Source organism: Diprion similis, chromosome 6, assembly GCF_021155765.1.
Source record: "Diprion similis isolate iyDipSimi1 chromosome 6, iyDipSimi1.1, whole genome shotgun sequence".
NCBI lineage: Eukaryota > Metazoa > Arthropoda > Insecta > Hymenoptera > Diprionidae > Diprion > Diprion similis.
In genome coordinates, this window is record NC_060110.1 from 810,959 (window position 1) to 830,318 (window position 19,360).

At 34.5% G+C, this 19,360-nt stretch overlaps 2 protein-coding genes across 4 annotated transcripts; one reads left to right on the top strand and one right to left on the bottom strand.

Moving 5' to 3' along the window:
• Nucleotides 1-964: 964 nt before the first annotated feature.
• LOC124407214 lies at nucleotides 965-5,571 on the bottom strand. The gene is made up of 8 exons (XM_046883111.1): nucleotides 5,224-5,571; nucleotides 4,816-5,110; nucleotides 4,020-4,162; nucleotides 3,723-3,862; nucleotides 3,598-3,639; nucleotides 3,305-3,510; nucleotides 2,532-3,032; nucleotides 965-1,164 (listed from the first exon to the last, which is right to left on the bottom strand). The coding sequence occupies exons 1-8, from the start codon at nucleotides 5,446-5,448 to the stop codon at nucleotides 1,010-1,012; spliced, it is 1,707 nt and encodes a 568-aa protein (XP_046739067.1). The 5' UTR covers nucleotides 5,449-5,571; the 3' UTR covers nucleotides 965-1,009.
• A 386-nt stretch (nucleotides 5,572-5,957) lies between these two features.
• On the top strand, nucleotides 5,958-17,604 carry LOC124407213 (serine/threonine-protein kinase 11-interacting protein). 3 transcript variants are annotated; one of them, XM_046883107.1, is made up of 18 exons: nucleotides 5,958-6,798; nucleotides 6,907-7,203; nucleotides 7,298-7,491; nucleotides 8,497-8,818; nucleotides 8,902-9,330; nucleotides 9,481-9,559; nucleotides 9,649-9,823; nucleotides 9,920-10,052; nucleotides 10,202-10,390; nucleotides 10,798-10,881; nucleotides 14,572-14,707; nucleotides 14,917-15,041; nucleotides 15,151-15,321; nucleotides 15,513-15,703; nucleotides 15,788-15,885; nucleotides 16,052-16,254; nucleotides 16,430-16,734; nucleotides 16,853-17,604. In XM_046883107.1, the coding sequence occupies exons 1-18, from the start codon at nucleotides 6,333-6,335 to the stop codon at nucleotides 17,045-17,047; spliced, it is 3,792 nt and encodes a 1,263-aa protein (XP_046739063.1). In that variant the 5' UTR covers nucleotides 5,958-6,332; the 3' UTR covers nucleotides 17,048-17,604. The 3 variants fall into 3 exon arrangements, with proteins under 3 accessions (XP_046739063.1, XP_046739065.1, XP_046739064.1); XM_046883109.1 differs by lacking the exon at nucleotides 15,151-15,321; XM_046883108.1 differs by lacking the exon at nucleotides 10,798-10,881.
• The last annotated feature ends 1,756 nt before the right edge of the window (nucleotides 17,605-19,360 follow it).

Consider the following 19,360-nt stretch of genomic DNA (forward strand, 5'->3'; position numbering starts at 1 on the left):
ACACTTTTTATGAAAGTTCCATAACCAGTATTAATCACGTTCATCTGTCGTGTACATAATAAATATTTGAGAGATTTTATGTTAGTATACTATATCTTATGTCGTATAATACAGATTGATAATTACCTATGCAAAACATACCTGAGATTGCCGAGACGGTATGGATTTTAGTTGGCACTATATTCTAGACTATATTATTGCATGTATAAATAAAAGCGTCTGGCTTCTTTATCTGATTATCATATTTAACAAAAAATCGTTATCATATTGTAAAAACTGTAAGAAAGGACATGGATAACGCATTCTGTAATAATTAATGAGATGCGTAATACAACCCGTTACGCTTATTTACGACAGATCATAGTCTGTAAGATATACCGCGGTACGAAAGTTGAAAAAAATTAGATTATTTCGATTTTTCTAAACCATAGATCATTATAAATATGGATCAAGAATAACAATTCTACTTGACTTCTGTTTTTTTTTCTTTTAATTTTCGTTCAGTTCAGTTCAAAATTGGATAATATTACATAGATTAACTCGACGTCATGCGTCACCTGTAACAGGTCAATAAGCGTTCTGGTGGGGCAGCATCGCGGAATGAAATACCATCGTAAATGGCAGTATCGATTGAGCCCATCCTGTGAGTTCCGCATACCGATCTGACGGTGTTCTTTCAGCGCCTTCAAATTGTGCGAGATTGCGATATCCCGTTGCGCGTTGACGGTAGTTTTTTTTTTCTTTGAGTTTAGATGCAATCTTAACAAACCATACTAAACTAATGCTTACATAGCTGAGATCGGCAGCTGCATACCCTTCAATTTTCGATGCCTATTTTTGACAGATACCTACTGGAAAAAATGAAACACCAGAGGTCCGACGCTAAAGTTATGAAACTCAGGTTTATGCAGATTTTACGAACAGCACAAAGAAGATATTAATCGTCTAGGCTGTGAAATCCGTCGCTTACACTTAATGTGTTTATTATGTACAAAGTAAGCTGCATAACTCAGATTAAGTAAACTGGAGCAACACAGATATAAGTTAACAGAAAATAATACAAACAGGGTGGTAAAATTCGTCCAGTTACCGCTACGCTTGAAATCTCCAAATTGTAATCACCGTCACCATGACCTTCATCTTCCTCATCGTCTGAAAAATCATAAAAAATACACTACATCAGTATTTTTAGAACCCCAATTCAGCGGGATAAAATTTCTTCCGATTATTAGTTTAACACTTTGATTAGTCTTCACAGACTTTTAACATCAGTATATATTAGGATCTAATATATGGGAAGTGGCCTTGTTTTTCTCGATTTGGTTATAAACAGGTAGATTTGGTTGTAAAAATTACTTTTTGAACTAATTATTACAGTATAATAACCCAAAGTAACAGAATAGGAGTCTAATAACTCTCATAAAGTTTACTGTGCCTTGATATTTCCATTATTTAGCTCAAATGATCACTTAATTACTTGCATTGGGTGCCACACTACCAAGCTACATCCAACATGTGATGAGTCCCAATATGAATCCCACATATTATCATCCTACAAAGATTGAACCCAAATTTTATTCAACAGTAATGGACGAAAATTGAATTCAATAAAGACAATTTGTTCATTTGGTTACAACTGGCTGTACAAAACTGTTTTATATTGGGCTCATGCGAATGTTTGAACGAAATTATGAATAGATATCGATGGTATGTTATCTAAATTGAATGAAATACTGCAATTAATTTATGCACATGGCGTAAGTACACATGTATATATAGTGATATAGGTAAGGTCACGAATTCTCTTTATCTATGTACAATATGCAATACTATGCAAGGTTTGTTCCAATTATTCTTGAAACTCAAATTTTCTGCGTGGCTCACACTGTTCTTGATCCGTTTATCCCACATCCAGCTTGTTCATTTTGTATCTGTAAAATACTGTACCCAATATACTACTCAAGTTCAGGGTTTCTCTTCGCACACCAATGAGAAAAAATTTAAACTTTCTTCACAACATTAACTTTCTAGTACTTCAATTTCTTCAAATTCATAATTAACTGTTCAAAGAGAAAACTCAATGTAATTTACAGCTTATACCAATTTCAATTACTGTATATATCGGTAATTACAAAGTTGAAAAACCAATCAATAGACTGAAAGTTGAGTATATCATAAATTTTACTACATACTTCAATTTTCTGGTTTAGTGAAGAGAGTATAATCAGCAAAAATTATCACAGTGTTTGCTCACCATAATTAGAATACTGTAGTGCTACTTCCAGACCAGTTGAGTCCTCTTCCGCTTCATACTATCCTGCAGGATTCCCTGCAGGTGGTTTATATTCTCTTTTAGAAAGTACACCACACTTCGCAGAGGTTACTTTGCACAAACCTCAGTGGGCTTATGTTGCTCCCTCTGAAGTGAGTCTTCCTCATACGTAGATTATGAGCTCGCCGTGCTGCAGTCGACAGTTGATCCACACCAAATTCACACAAGATCTAAAAATTATTACGACTCTCATACTAACCATAGTCCCCAAACTCCTGAGACTCCGTGTCATCTGAATCATCATCCTCATTTTCGTTCAATTCACCATCATCATCCTCGTTTGGGTCGTTGGTCTCGTCTTCTTGATAATTGTCTTCATTGTCATCGCCAGTATCGGAATTATCGGCATTGTCGGTATAATCGTCATTATCGTCACTATCGTCATTATCGTCATTATCGTCATTGTCGTCATTATCGTCATTGTCGTCATCATCGTCATTGTCGTCATTATCGTCATTGTCGGCAATTTCGTAATTATCGTCACTTTCGCTATTATTTTTAGTATCGTCATTGTCGCCATTATCAACATTATCGTTATCACTTTCAGCAACAAGTTTAATTTCTGGAGGTCCAAGCTCTGCATCTGTGTCTGGAGTTGAACTGTGTTCTTCCAAATAATTGTAGCTCGAAAACATCAAACGCCTACGCAAAGGGCTTCCGGGATTCTCAGCTTCGATATCAGACAGATATCTAATACGTTCTGAAGCAAAGATGAGTCAAGGATCAGAAACATGTACTTCACCTAGGATTCAAATAGAAATAGTGATCGTCTTGACTAATGCAACCCGAGTAACTATCGCATTTTGTTGCAATGTATCAAAATTCTATTTCGCAAAGTCTCAGGAGAAAATTCAGTTTTAATATCAGAAAACCTCATATCATCTGATTTTGTAGGTTCAGTAATAGTGCAATGAAATAATTAAAATTGATAATAATTAAGGTCATTAGCTCAGAATAATGAGAATTACTTACGCCCCAGTCTTTCCTGATACAAGTGATCGGATTCATATCTTGATTTGTGATTTTTTTGGCGTCGTGAATGAGCTTTACTAGAAGACCTAGCACTGTCTTTTTTCAGATTAATTAGACAAGGTGCAAATTCAATTATGCGAGTAGCTTTCAAGATGCCATCTTCATTCCGAACAATGCAAGTACACCTCTTGGTGTCCGCTGGGCAGCTAAGGGGAATAAAATTTGATATCATCAGCAACACAATTTAATAAAATAATATTTTACTATTCAAAAATACTATATAACAGACGTACCAAAATGAACCTGGACCGATACAGTCAATGGCTGGTTTACCTCTGTAATATTAGAAATTACAATAATTTCATTGGTAAACATTTTTATCAATTGTACAACCAATTTGTATGAATCTCGTAATTACGTGAGCTGATTACGGCATATCGCGGTTGCTGTTGAGAAAATTCTACCGTCCCTATTTTCACAAATTGGAGCAGACCAATGGGACCAAACAGACGTTATTTCAGGAGGGATCGAGGTCCATGGGCCAAACTCTTCGCAAAACTAATAAGTAATCATTGCCCAACTTAAAGTCCAATGGTAAGAAGTAAATACAACTTGCGCTAGGAGGATGTACGTATGGAATAAGTGGAAAAAAAAACCGTCTACACAAGATTCACTTGGAATCAAAATTTTTTTTTAATCAAGTGAAAAACAGTACCGGCTGTTTTTCATGACATTCTGGATCGCATTGTGGAGAATGAATTCCTCTAATTGTCGTGGCATAACATTGAGCCACTCCGCAAACTCCTCGTGGTGAACACAGAGATTCTGGTAGGGGTGTACGGAAACAAGTTGGAAACCCTACATTAAAACGATGTAAAGTAATCAGCTATTGTACATTACAACATAAGTCATTGAATTAAATCAGTTTTGTTATCACGAAAATGCTGAAAGCAATTATCTGTAAATTAAATTATTTTTGAAATTGCACATTGTTGAGATTTTGTTTTGATTCTTGCAGTACTTTACATTAAGCCATTTATGTAACTGTTTTTATATATTTTCGATTCTTCGTAAATATCGTAACTTCAGAAACAGTATAAAAACGTATGATTTGTTCAAATTGCATTTTTTGTACGTTTGCCAGAATAAGTTGAAATATTCTTTGCATTTTGCTGTAAAATTATGAACTCTGAAATCTAGGATACGTCTATTCCGGAACAAGCATCTATTGCAGTTACCCATAAAACTTTTTTACAGAAAGCTTTTGATATACTGAACCTTCCCAATCAAAATCTCTAATAATACAATTATGTTACACTAGTTTCTTAAGATTTACAAAATAGAGTAATCTGAACATTGGGATCTGTGAAACGTTTCCATTTATGAATATAGCAAAGTTGAATTCTGATAAACACAGCCTCAATTTGTTGTTGAAGGAACTTGTCCATTATTCTATTTCATGAAAAGTATGAACATCTAAGTGAATCGTAATGAATTAAAACAGCAAGAACCTTCAGTCCGATAAAGTTGTTGATTGGCCATTGGTATGGAGCAATTGCAGGGTTTGGCATATCTAGTAAGCAGTGTTACGTCGCATAATCTTCTGTGAACGCGTGCGCTGGTATTGGCCGATGGTATAGCTTCCGTGAAAACACAGTCTGATTTTCTCCGTCGCATCAGCTGATCAGAACACAGAATCCAAGAACGAACAGTGGCGCACTTACATATGCCAAGAAAAAACTCGCCGACTTCAGAACTGTCAGAGACTTTTGACTCCACTGGAATGCTCCGAAGTTCGACGAATAACTGAAAGAGAAATGTTGGTGAGATTAAGGTAAAGATTTGAAAATGGTTCTACCAGATGATGGAAGACTGAATTACGGACAATCGGAGTAAAGTATGTGAGAATTAATACATACGGCGCAAAATTCTTCACCAATTTCAACGAACGCACAATGTTGGAGATGTAGCTGCTGGGTCCAATGCCCAATGTTGTAGCTTGGATACTCGTCATATCCTTGTGAAACTGAGACAAATAAACCCCATCCAGGATCGCCGTCATCACTCTCGTCAATGTCATTCAATCCGATAGTTTTAACGTAAAATAATATCACAAATATCATCAAATATGTAAGTATAAACATAGCCTGCTAGTCATGGATCGCAGTTCCCGCCGGGAAATTCGTACACAGACGTCAGTCAGGTGACATGTCACCAGTCGCCCAGACAGAAACGTGATGCCACATGCCAATTGGATCAGCTGCTAGCTGCTAAGGTATACACTGCTGCCCTCTCTTGGATTTTTCGCACACTAATTTTTCAACATCTGATGAATAAACCCATAATTCCGCCAGTGACGTCACAACGGCGGTCAATTTAAAACTGTTAAATGACCTCTATAAAGGGTGCATTCCGATATTGCTGTCAACAATCCAATCTTTCATATCTCTTGCACTGCCGAGTCCATGAGTAATCCTGTCTCTGTCCTAGGGAGTTTTCAGCGATGCCCGCTAATTTTGGAACGCATCCAAAATTCATGCATAGGGTCTAGAAGATTAAAAGAAAGAAGAAACAGGTTCAACGCGCACCTAAGAATGCGCATGGCGTGTGACCCTTGAGCGGTTCGCGGCGTGCGGAGGGGTGTTAAGTTTTGTGGAATGGTAATAATACTTCGTTAGGGATAACGGAAGAAAGGAGTTACATAGGACCTGCAAACGACGATGGAATTACCTGACACGTCTGCCTTTTTGCAACGATTAGTTGTTTGAGGTTATGGAATTACATAACAAAAGTGAAAAAGACTACATTGTTATTGTTGTGACATTTGGTGAAAGTAATTTTTTGTTTCCAAGTATGATAGCATATTTGATGGTTTGTCTTCGATATTAACCCGTAATGATTGACGGATGTTATCTCTGTAGCAGCAGTTACTTTCCACCTCTGAAGATAATGATATTTTTAAAAACATAACCTGTTCGTCGAGGTTACGAAAGCACAATTGAACGACTCGAGCAACGCAGGTAAAAAAATGTCTGCAGCTTCATACAATCCTCGGGATATGCCTGGTAGGCAAGAAATAATAGAGCTGGCAAGACTCTTGCGACAGAATGGTGACAAAGTCTTGAGTGCAACAAGCAAATTGTCCTTGTCAACCTCGCTTTTGAGCAATTTAAACGAAGCGTTTACTTTAATTGTTGAGGAGAATGAAGACTTGGAATCCTCCTTTCAAGTATGCAATAGCTCAAAGATTGATATATTCAGAGACCTCAAGTTTCTCCATGATTTTGTTCAGAAAACAATCAGCTTGAAAATTACCCACAGACTCAGTGATCGCAAAACAAATGTCGATATAACAAAATTTAGACACTTGAAATACCTTGAACTACAAAAAGTTTGCATTGAATCTGTCCGAGGATTACAAGGGGTCAGAGGTCAGTTAGAAAACGTTGTATGTGCCGGTGGCAGAGGAGTTGGTTCGGTCGGAAGACTGCTAGGTATGTTTGAAAAAATTAATCTTTTGTACACCTCTTACTGGCAGTTGTAACTAAGAAACCAAAATCAATTGAATATTACTTATGCATTTTTTGTGTCTTCCTATATAGCTGCCTGTGGCGGAGATGCAAGTGCAGATTTCATATGGGGATCCTTAAAATCTCTGACATTACCTTACAATGCATTGGCCAGAATAGACAAGTCTCTGGAGCTAGCGCCATGGTTACAAACATTGAACTTAAGCCATAATTTAATAACATCGGCAAAGGAAATAGAATGTTTACCAAATTTGAGAAACATCAACTTGGGATATAATAAATTAGAATCAGTACCAGAATTTAGTAAGCCTGTGTTTCACAGCTTGCAAGTCCTCGTGTTGAAAAATAACTACATAGAGAATATTAGCGGTGAGCAAGCAATTTGGAGAAACCTCAGATTTTATGGGGAAATATTTACTCTGCTGATATTCATATGAGTAATTTATTGATCACATTTCTTTAGGACTCAAGGGATTGGAATCTCTCTCCGAGCTTGATTTGTCGTATAACTGCTTGACGGATCACTCGGTATTGTGGCCCTTAGAAAATATGTCGGTACTTTTGTGGGTTTCTTTGGAAGGAAATCCTCTTGCTTTTCATCCAAGACACAGAATATTTTCTATCAAACATTTGCATCCAAGCGTGGCAGATAGTAAGGTATGATATAAGATTTTTCATTATTATTTGTCATGTTTGAACCCTTTGATCTAGAACACAGTTTAACATGTACTTTATAACGCCTGTCTGCTCAATCCTTTGTTGAACTAATTATACTTTGAATATTCTTTGTCTCCACATGTTTCAACTTCCCTAATATTTGGATGCACAAAATTATATTAAATGCTAATTGGTATAATAAAGGTACCAACATTAATGTTCTTAGAATGCAAAATATTAATCGAATGCAGAAAATGATTGGAAAACACTTCTCTGAAGATTTCATTTTTTCCAATATCAAAAATAGTATGCGTTTCGGGAACCGGTTGACTGGTATTGTATCATGTATGTAGAAAAAAAAACTGTGCCAATCCTGGTATTGTATCATAAGTGTACAAACTTGAATAACTTTCTCAAATTTTAATCTATTTGGACGAAAATTTATGTATAACTGTTTTTGGTATACTCTATTCAACTACTCAATCAGATTTATTAAAATCAACTCCTAATAATATTTTTTAATTTTTAGGAATGATAGATAAAAAAATAATTACTGCGATAAAATTAAATGCACAAAAAACCATCAGTACAAAATATTTGAATACGATAGAGGAGAAATTGAAATTTCGAAGGTATTGAATAAATTTAAGATTTCACCCCTGTCCCCAATTTTTGGAGAGTAGTAGACAAAATTAGAGTATCTGCTGCAATTGCTCCGATTGAAAAATTTAAAAACGTTTTCTGATGAAATGGGAAAATTTAAAAATCGTATTAAAAACTCTCAAAAACGATTGAGTGACTCGAAACATCCCTATATTTCAAGTATTATGTGATTCGCTTCATTTTTTCACTTTGCTAGTGTGAGCATGAGTAGTGAAAAATGGCGTGCCAGTCAACCGGTTAATTTGTAAACAATGCACACAATTTTCATCATGTCAATGTCTGGATATGAATTTAAAATTTACACTATAAAAGTATGACAGTAATTTTTTATTTTTGTTCTAGTTTATACTGGATCAAGTACCACTCTCCAAAGCTGAAAAGCAAGTTGTCACTGAAAATCGTTTGTACTCAATCAGACCTACACGCTCTGTATCTGGTGACGATTTAGCCTCATTAACGAATTCTATAAGATCCGATGTTACATCAACTTCTTCCGAGACAATAATATTCAATGAATCTCTGACTCAGAGCCAACGTTTAGATGTAACGATAGACGAGCGTCCAAAATCTCGAAAAAAGAAGAACGTAAAAGAGGCTGTCATTACAGATATTGATCATAATAAGGAAGATGTCAAGTTGGATTCCAGTTTAATTTCCAACATAGGTAAAGGCATTTGCAAATTATATAAACATGTATTCATCCCTTTCTAAATTATGATAATAATCGTGTAACACTTTGCGAAACAGAAGCATCGACAGAGCACTTGGACATAAAAAAACAAGTCGAGGCACTGCGTGAAAAATATGGTGAAAATGATTGGCTGCATGAGCAGGCGGGAACATTTGTTCAAGACATCATGGGATTGGAACGTGCCTCTGGTCCCCTACTGTCTTACAAGCAAGCTGAAAACTCTGCAAACACACCAGTCGATATACCAGCAAACGACTCACCTTCTAAAAAGTTGGATAATTCGAGCGTAATTTTAAAACTCACCCCTGAGCCCTTGATAGAAGAAAAATTTAAGCAAACAGACGAAGATGACACTGACTCTATTGGTGCCGAAGATGAGAAATACAAAGAAACTTTTGACAGTAATGATTTACTTGTGAATGAAATTGTCGCTGTACCCACAGTTACGCATTCTCAACAGGAGCCTGCATATGAACGCGACGAAGGTGAGTCATTTTCTCATTCTACATATGCATGATCCGACATAAAATGCACTTGTGACACAAGCAGTGAGGTATTGAGGTAATAAAAGTACTCATACTTGATTTTGATTCAGAACGAGTATTGATTAACTATCTGTATTGTTCTGTGTTTAGAGAAAGGCGATTTATATGTAGTGCAGAAAAAGAAGACCACAGATGAAACGGAACGGTTATTTTTGGTAGTCACACCTGAGTATGTTAATCATCCTATAAATTGGTCGAATTATCTTCAATCAATTGTTTATTTAACTTGATTAATTTCAACTCTTCTCGATATTACAGTGATATAAAGGAAAGAGATGAAATGACTGGCAGGGTAAAATGTCGCTGGGCAACCAACATGGTTCTCTCTTGTGTAATGGGTAGAGGGGAAGTAACAACTGTAGATATTATTTTTGACACATCTAAAAGAGATCGACAAAATAGGACTTATTTCATGGAACCTAATGATGCTAAGGTACAATTTACACATGTACCGATAATGTTAAACATAAAGCAATCCTTTGTGTTGATATATATAATAATAATTGTGTATTTTGAATTATACTTGTAGCAATTGGTAGCTACTGTTGGTGAAATAATGAATGCACAACAAATAGCATTGAAAATTTTCAAATGCATGAAGTGCTCGACTCATTTCTCGCAGGATGTAGATCGCACAGCATTGGCTTCAGTTTTTATATCAGGTGAGTTCATGTGTAATTGATCATCTTCCGATTGCTCATGAAATCACTTTTCAAAACTCTAACTGTTAATGTATCAAATAGATTAATTTGATGTTTTTAAAGTAGTAAAATGTGCTTAAACAACTCTGCTAAGTTATGATTTAAATCAGATTTGAAAGGACCAAAGTGCCCTACATGTGGAAGCAGTTTAGTCATTCAAGAGGATGAAATTCTGACTCCTGAAGTAGATAAGAGTGCTGCTGTTAAAGGAAAAGATTGCAATGAATTATCGCAGGAACACTCACTAGAACCGCCAAGAGATATAGGGCTGCAACATTCAGAATCTCATTCGAGTATTGGTGAGTCTTTTATACATGAATTGATATGCTTTGATTTAAGGTAGACAGGTCTTTGTATATACAAAAATTTTATAACCAATTAACTTTGTCTCTAGCAGATTTGCACAAATTGCGAATTTAAATATCTTGCTTATTATAATTTGCATTTCTCACAATCAGTATTGGTTTGCAATTTTTAAATATGGTGTGGTCAGATTTACATAGGCATTAGCTGAACTTTTTGTAACGTTATCTTTGGATTTTTATATACTCATAGCAATACTATACAAAAAATAATCCACAGTTAAGTTGACATCTTTTACGAAGTTCATTCAGAATAAACTTTTCCTAAACTCTTATTTGCCTTCCTAAACTGTTAGTGCTTTTAATTTGTAGTACATAATATAACTTACTAATCCCTGGTGCAGGTGCCATGGAAAGTGACATGCAAATTGTTCTCAGTTCTATGGTGTACCCCGACTTCCACACCCAAGCCAAAGTCCAAGTGCAGTGTAAGCTCTACCTAATCATAATAATGAATATTAAATTTCACCCTCCTGCCCTTCACTTTTGGACTTTTCCATTTTAAACTTGTTCGTCTGTCGATGTTTTATACCTACAAACATGTGTATGAATAACATCACGAATGAAACGATGGCACGATTTTAAGATTTAGATATTTATGCCACGATACATTCAAACTACAGAAATTCCTAAAACCCGTTCCTATTGATTGAAGTTATATTTATTTTATACTGAAAATTGAATTATCCCTAAATAAATGGAATAAATGCACGTAAACTGCATTTATTTTATTTTTATCCTCTTGTTAATTTTTATATATCCACGCATTTGATTCATGTTTACACCAGATAATATGATTATACGCTGCATTTTTTCCAAATACACATTAGGGGGCAAAGGGCAACTGATTCTTTGTTTTTCACTTGATATTTACTGCCAAGAAGACTAGCTTCTTTTCCATAATTTCTTGATACACAAATCTATTGCTACGAGGAAAGAGAAATTCTGTAAAAGTATTTCGTGTTGACGCTTCTCTGGGCAGAATCACCAATACTAGAGGTAGCATAAAAATTTGTTATACATTCCAAATATGGTTCGGGTAATTATTAACCACTTCTAATTATCAATAATACAGTTCTAAAGCAGAATATTATTGCAAGTATATGGATTTTTATGATTCATTTACTAGAGGATTGATAGTGGAAAGTAATGGCAAAATTTCAAATTACTAGAACCATAAATGTGAAAGCTAAATTTTCCATCAGATTGAAAAGTGTGGTGTTTGGAAAATTTTTAAGAAAGCCACCGTTGAAATATTTCATAATCTTACGCATTTGTAGACTTTTGTCATCCAAATCATTCCTACCGCATATGTTATACTTTCCTTGGATCCTCGGATTTTTCCACATTTTCTTTCCTTCTTTGCTTTGTATGTAGTCAACTTATATCTGACATCTGCAAAAAATACGCATTTGTATCGGAATTATTTAGTATCTATGGGAAGCATACTTTTATAAAATCTGTTACTATTTCTACAATCTTCATAATATCTTTTATCCATAAAGTCAAAACTGATCCAAAAAAATAGGGTATTTGTATATACATTAGGGTGTTTCAAAAAAAAAAATTTCTGATTTTCCAACGGGCCACACCTGAAATAGTTAGTTTAGGTAAAAACAAAAATTCTCGCAAAAGATTGGCATTGTCGGTTGAGCGAAAGATCGGGCGCATTTGATTTTTAATGTTTTTTCCCTTTTTTATCGAATTTATGATAGATAACAAAAACCATTTTTTTACTCGGATTTCAATTTTTTATTCAATATTTACACATTTCCCATTACAATATAATTAGGAAGTAATTAGGTTCAATTATTAATGATATTAAGAGTTAATTGCCTAATATTTCGTAAAATGTTTTAATTAAATAATAATAATTAGAAAATTCGTTAGACGTCCCTATTAAATATCAACTTAAGATTTAAAATTCCGGGAGCATCTCGTTCAAGACATAAACTGATCCACCGGCCGCTCTAAGCACAAAAAAATTTTTACTAACAATTATCCATCAAAAATTTGATAAAAAGGAAAAAAAAAATGCATAATCAAATGCGCCCGATCTTCCACTCAACCGACAATGCCTATCTTTCGCTAGAATTTTTGTTTCTACCTAAACTAACTATTTCAGGTGTGGCCCGTTGAAAGATCGAATTTTTTTTTTTTTTTCAAACGCCCCAATATACATATTAAACAGAAAATTGATTTTTTTAATATTGCAACTCTTCCTTACTACCATTAAATATAATATGATTAATTGATATATTAAACTGATAATTACAGTTTAAATATTCAAATAGACCACAATTAAAATTGAGTTTCGTTAATTTTAATGCTCAGGTTTATTTTTGTACAATATTATTTAACAATTAGTTTGTCAAACACTGTTCACATCAATCAATGTCAGAAAATTATTTGGTCTAAATGTAATAACAGTAATTTAATTTCAGTAGTTAACCACTTTTTTGGTGTATTGTTAACATTGGTTCAAAGCATGGATTCCTAAGATATTAACAAAATGCTCTATGTAGTCAATTCTATTCAAACAGAAACTTTCTCTGCTCTGTGTTTACCCTATTCTGTGCTATAATTTGCATGCTTATGTAATCCGTATAATTTTATTGCTAAATTCACAACAGCGTTCAAATAATGCTTACTGTGTAGAATAACATTATAATCTGTCTGTCAAGTGATTGACGTTACAGAAATTTTTTACATTACAGGTTGACTTTTATACAGGGTAAGGAAGGCATATGGAAGCCTTTATAAATCTTGCAGGTGCGGTAAAAAAAAAATTACCAAAACTAAACCTTAGGTAATTTTTAACAAGGTATTCAGTGGTGACTTTTGATCTGACCTTGAACCTCATCTTCAAGGCCATTTTGAAATCAAATTTAATTTCTTAAATGGAACAAATGGTCAAAGTGACTTCTACGGGTCAAATAAAGGTCAAAAGTATGCTTGGCCCACAATAACGTGGATAATTTTGAGCATCCGCACATCATGCAAAATGTTTCACACAAAAGTCGCCAGGTTTGGTCAAAACGATCAGATTAGCTGTTGAAAGTTCATCTTGAAGTCATACTTCAAGGTTTATGACCAGCATCCTTCTATAAATGTAACGCAGCAACAATGACATAAACGTAAAAGGATTCTGTTCCCTTTGAGGTGTTTTTTGGAGTGAGTTTTCCTTGGCTCTCACTTTTGGCTGTTTTTGTAGAGCGTCGCAATAGATGAATCAATTCACAATAGATGCTCGAATTATTCTCCATAAACTTTTTGACAATAACCAATCCCATTGTAAAACGTACGCAAAAGCAAGAGGCAAGGGGAACTCACTTCAAAAAATACCTCAAGGGGAACAGAATCTTTCGACGTCCATGTCGTTGTTGCTGTGTTGTGCCAAAAGAATAATGCTGGCCATGGAAATCAAAACTTTTATTAAAAAATAGTGAGCCTTGAAATTTGACTTCAAGATCAACTTTCAAAAACTAATCAGATCGTCCTGACCAACCCTGACAACTTTTTTGGGAACATTTTTGCGTGATATGTGGATTTTCAAAATTAACAGCTTTATTGTTACAAAGCTTACTTTTGACTTGTATTTGACCTGTAGAAGTCACGTTGACTCTAGACCTTAACACATATTTGCTCGAAAAATTTCACGCTCTTTCCGATTCTGAAATTGATCTCAAAATGATCTTGAAGATGAGGTTTAAGGTCAAATCAAAGGTCACCATTGAATCTCTTGTTGAAAATTATCTAAGATTTAACCTTGGTAATTTTTTTTTTTACCAAACCCTGCGATTATTTTAGGGGTTTCCATACTTTTTCCTCACCCTGTATTACAGATGGACAATTGTATTGAACACCTTGAAGTAATAGTATTTTTATTATTCTTGATATTTAGTTACATATATTATGCAATACTGTTCTACCCTAGCTATAAACAGAATTTTTTCTGTAAGGCATAAGAGCAGATGAGATTTTTTCATAAAAATTACACAGAATAATTAGAATTTTGTGGGGGATGTAAAAAATTGTGTTACATTTACTATTGACCTGTGAATGTCGATAATTATTGCGTAATAGAAAATATAAGCAGTTTATTTTTCTCAACACAGGTTCAGCAACTAGTTTAGATGACTCAAGAGAATCGACCCCGTCAGTTGGAACAGTGACAAAGAAATATGAAAGTGATATTGAAATCTTGAGCAATCCGAGTCAGAGTAGTATTGAAGTATTGGAAGAAAACTCAATGTGAGTATCGAGGAGTTAGTACTGAGATTTATATCCACAGTAAATTATTTTCAATAATTTTTTGAATTACATCCTGTGCTATCCCACATTGTACATCAAACGTGAGATGTAACTTTTATTAGTTACAGCCTTAAAGTATTCTTATTTTATCTGGCACCTTCAAAACTTGAATAAGAAAATATGAACCTGATATTTCAAATTTACCTTAGATCAACCTCAACGCCGAGTAGGAAAAGGTCGTCAGAAGAAAGGCGAATTGCAGTAGTTCCTTCTTTGTTAACAATCCCAGATGTGAATCTTCTACCCGCAGGCTTGACAGAAAGCAGTTCTTCTGGTCAGTACTATTCGAATATCGTTGAATGGATTAATTAAAAAATTGGAATATTGCATTTTGATGGATTAATTAATAATCTACCCTCTGATGTCCTCATGCCTCCTAATAGGTTCCTTAACCGATAGTGTGTGCACTACATATGAGAATAAACGGCTAAAGCCTGCAGAGTCTAACACTAAATTGATTATAAACCCATTGAATGGAAATGGAACAGATATGATGGTTGACGAAAAAGATGCAACTCCCCAACCTGTTACCAATCTGAGTTCTATTCTTGGGGGTAAATAAACTTGAATACGAATTACTAAGAGTATGTGCAAAGTAGTGTATCCCAATGTGTTCGATAAAACCAGTTAACACTGTAGTGTCATAAATAAATAATGAAACTATGTTAAAAATGCAAAAGCGGTTCAATGAAAACTATTGAACTTGGTAAATATGATTATGGGTGTTATTTTATTTTGAATTCAGGACTGTTATCCAGTATGAAAATTGGACCAAGTAAATTATCATCACCCATGTCTGAGACGGATTCAGCATTTGTCGGCAGTAGTATCCAGTACTCATATACAGATTACAGCAGCATTGATCACAGAGTAAAGCTTCACATTATTCTGCACGTTTTCGAACACCCAAAAGAAGACCTCGTTCTTCTTCTTAAAGTGAGTAATGAAGTCGTTCATAAATTCGTAAAGTTATTGAATTTATAGACATTTTTCACTAATTTTTTTTGCTTTCATCTGCAGGCAGATATATTGACAAAAGATATGGCTAGAACGATTCCAGGATGTCTTATTTTATCTACTTCTAAAGTTTACCTCTTGAAGATTATTGGACCTGAAGGGTAAGTTTAACCACGGCTTTGTATCTCATGGCAAATTTGACGCGTGGAAAACGGCATTTTGCTAGAAAATAAAAAGACGTAAACAATAATCAACACTCTAAATCTGTTACGTTTTATTCTATTTAGTGAGTGTAAATCTAAATGTATTTTTTGTCATCACCAACAGAGAAGATCCTCAGAAATGGCTACAAAAAGAATGTAGCTGGACGATGGATAGACTTCGGACATTTGCTCCATTACCTTATAAACAGGGAATTCTAGTTGATTTTTATCAACCTGGTACACTTGAAGAGGTATCGTCGAATACAACCCTAGTGTGTATTCTTCAAGATTTTCAAAGGACGTCAAACTTCCTATCATATCTCACCGGTACCAAGTCTTTTATTGAACTCCTTAAATGCTAAGTAACATAAAGCCAATCGGCTTTTACAGTAATAACTTGTATTCAAAATATTTTTTAATTAAAACGAGCGCAAGAAACATCTAAGTAGAATTTTAAAGCTATTAGTCAATAATGACTTAGATAAATATCTTTGATTCACAGACTTATCATTGCCGGGTAGCTGTGAAGTCGAATACTCAGTTCCCGAACATTGCACTTCTCGATTACACGATCTCCTCAAATTTTCCAAGAGTCATCAGGATGGTGATGCAATTCGATTGCTTGCTTTATTTTCTCGCTGTACAATCAAACATGAAAATCAAACTACAATAATTAAAGTTGCTGGATTGCTAGTGACGATGTCCGCATTGTTGGTAATGGAGGACAATATGCAGTGGCTGATACCCCAAAGTTCGGAAAAACCTGTAATAAAAACTGAACAGGCAATGAGCAATCTCATTGAAGTGGTTAGTACATTACTTACACCAATAAAATTTTATTCGTTGGCATTCACATGTAATACTTTATGTTTCATTATTTTATAATACATGATAATCATGAGATTGTAACACTTCAAATTGCTAGGAACACAATGGCACTTCATTGACTCTGAGTTATTTGGATGAGGTAGCTGGTACAGAAGAAACGTGGACCATTGAGTTTGTATCCTCAGGCGCTGTTGAAACTGTTATAAATTCAATCCAGCCACCATGGGAGGATCTTTTTTCTGTTCCCTTGCAGGTTACCCATAGAACACCACAGAATACTCCAAAAACGTGAGAAGGTAGGAAATGAGATAGTAAATGAAACAATTTTATTTATTTATACAAAGTAAACAACGCCACTGTTATAGATTCATTTTGTTATTAAACGCTCAAAGGTTTCAATAATTTGGACGCGTTTCACGATATGGCCTAAAGTTCTCATCTTTTTGCGCATATATTGTGAATTTTTGGCACTTTTTGTTTGTTGCAGAATTATAATTTATTCATTGACACGTATCTCAATAATAGCAGCAAATGTAATATATGGGTAAAATGAGTCATGTGAGAAATTTTTCACTAATCGATATTGCTTATGAATTTTTTCGTGTGTTATCGCCAAAAAGTTATAACTGGACTTGTTTTATTTTGTCTTAGATCAATTGTTATCGATAATTGTATAATATATTAGAGAATTTATAACAGCAGATTACATGCACATAACTTTTATTTGTGTAAAATGACTATAATCCAGTCAATGCTAGTTTGGAAATTAGTTGTTGTATGATGTATTTTAATTTTACGACTATATTGAATATTCTGCGTAATTGCTTTCGTCAGCACTTATTTTTCTAAAATTAAGGGGGAAGGCCGAATAACAATCTAAAAATAAAAAACAAAATTTTATCAATATCTGTATACATGTTGAGCTATCATGCGTGACAGTTTTTTTTTTCTTTTTTTTTTTTTTTACATAATGGCGATGGATTAAAAAATGTCTTATTTTCAAGGCTCTTTTTTTATTGAAGCCGTTAGCATTTTGGAAATAATTGAATAGTAAAGAAAAAAAAAAACGGTCACGCATAACCATAGCTACATTTGTATAGATAATTACGAAAATTTGTTTTATATTCTAAGATAACCCTTCACCAAGCCTTCAAAGCCCTTCACCATTTCAATGCCACGTTGGAGACAAATTTTTTTTATCAGTCCTTAAGTCAAGGCTCATATCTTTGTTAATTTTACATATTTTTGAAGAAAAATTTATGCAAAACAAGTTTAAAATACACTTAAGGAGGAGGGGGGGGGGGATCCATCGGCTAGAGTAGCTAGCATAACTATAGATTGCAGATGGCTGGTCAATTTTTTTTCTGAATGCTGTTTCATGTTCCAAAAAACATGCCTAAAGCTCACTGCGGGACAAAAATTATTTGACCCTGGCCGATTACGACTCGAAACAAGATATCAAAAATCTGAAATGGTCGATTGTACGGAACAGTAAACAGTGTCTGCAAATTTTAGCCAAAAATATTGAAAATTGTAGGAAGAGATACACTTTGAAAAATCCAAAGTTAGGATTTTGAAGGATTTTTCAATGCCACTACTATTCTTTCGTAAAGTATAGCCAATTTTATGTAAAAAAAATGTCCGATACTGTTTATAGGTATCACGGATAGTTTAGGCGGTATGAATTTTCAAAAATAAATTCTAGTCTAATGGCAATTGTAAACCTTTTTCCAATTGTGATCGGATTCTTCATCGTGCCGTTATGGGTATTCGTATTACACGATATGCCGAACGAAGAATCACAAAATTTTAGCGAGCGCGTCGTCTCATAAAATTTGCCAATATCAAGGCGAGAGCAGAATTTACGCAAACAATAGGGACCTACTTACGGTGCGGGGAAATTAAAAAAATTTGATGTATTATAGAATGATTTTTCTATGTTCAATAAATATACATCCTTGAAACTTTTCAGGTGCTGAAAATTTATCTTAGAAAATTCATATCTCCTAAACTATTCGTGATGGCTATAAACAGTATCAGACCTTTTTTACACAAAATTGGCTATACCTTATGAAAAAAAATAGTGGCATTGAAAAATCTTTAAAAATCGAAACTTTGGATTTTTCAAAGTGTGTTTCCTCCTACAATTTTCAATATTTTTGGCTGAAATTTGGTTTGCAGACACTGTTTACTGTTCCGAACAATCGACCGTTTCAGATTTTTGATGTCTTGTTTCAGGTCGTATGTACAAAATCGGCCAGGGTTAAATCATTTTTTTCTCGTCGTGAGTTTTACGCATATTTTTTGGGACATGAAACAGCATTCAGAAAAAAATTGCCAGCCATCTGCGATCTATAGTTCTGGTAGCTACTTTAATCGTGCCCCCCCCCCCCCCCACCACCTCCCTTAATAAAATACCAACAATTCGATCTCTTCATTAAATAGTTATCCCTGTGAAAAGTATTCTTAAAAATCAGTTATTTCTTCGGCCGTCACAGTGGCCTTCCCCCTTAATCGTTTACGTTGTGGTTCGCTGTATGACTTCTTTTTTAAAATGTAATGAGAATTGATATTAATGTATTATGTCACGCATATCGCTCAAAAT

Bases quoted from the DNA above. Each gene is read 5' to 3' on its own strand.
- LOC124407214 (XM_046883111.1), bottom strand. From the start codon at position 5,448: ATGTTTATACTTACATATTTGATGATATTTGTGATATTATTTTACGTT. The intron at 4,163-4,815 runs GTTCTTGCTGTT...GTTTTAATGTAG, and splicing joins ACAACTTTATCGGACTGAAG to GGTTTCCAACTTGTTTCCGT. The intron at 3,511-3,597 runs GTACGTCTGTTA...TATTCCCCTTAG, and splicing joins ATCGGTCCAGGTTCATTTTG to CTGCCCAGCGGACACCAAGA.
- LOC124407213 (XM_046883107.1), top strand. From the start codon at position 6,333: ATGTCTGCAGCTTCATACAATCCTCGGGATATGCCTGGTAGGCAAGAA. The intron at 14,708-14,916 runs GTGAGTATCGAG...AATTTACCTTAG, and splicing joins GTATTGGAAGAAAACTCAAT to ATCAACCTCAACGCCGAGTA. The intron at 15,042-15,150 runs GTCAGTACTATT...GCCTCCTAATAG, and splicing joins GACAGAAAGCAGTTCTTCTG to GTTCCTTAACCGATAGTGTG.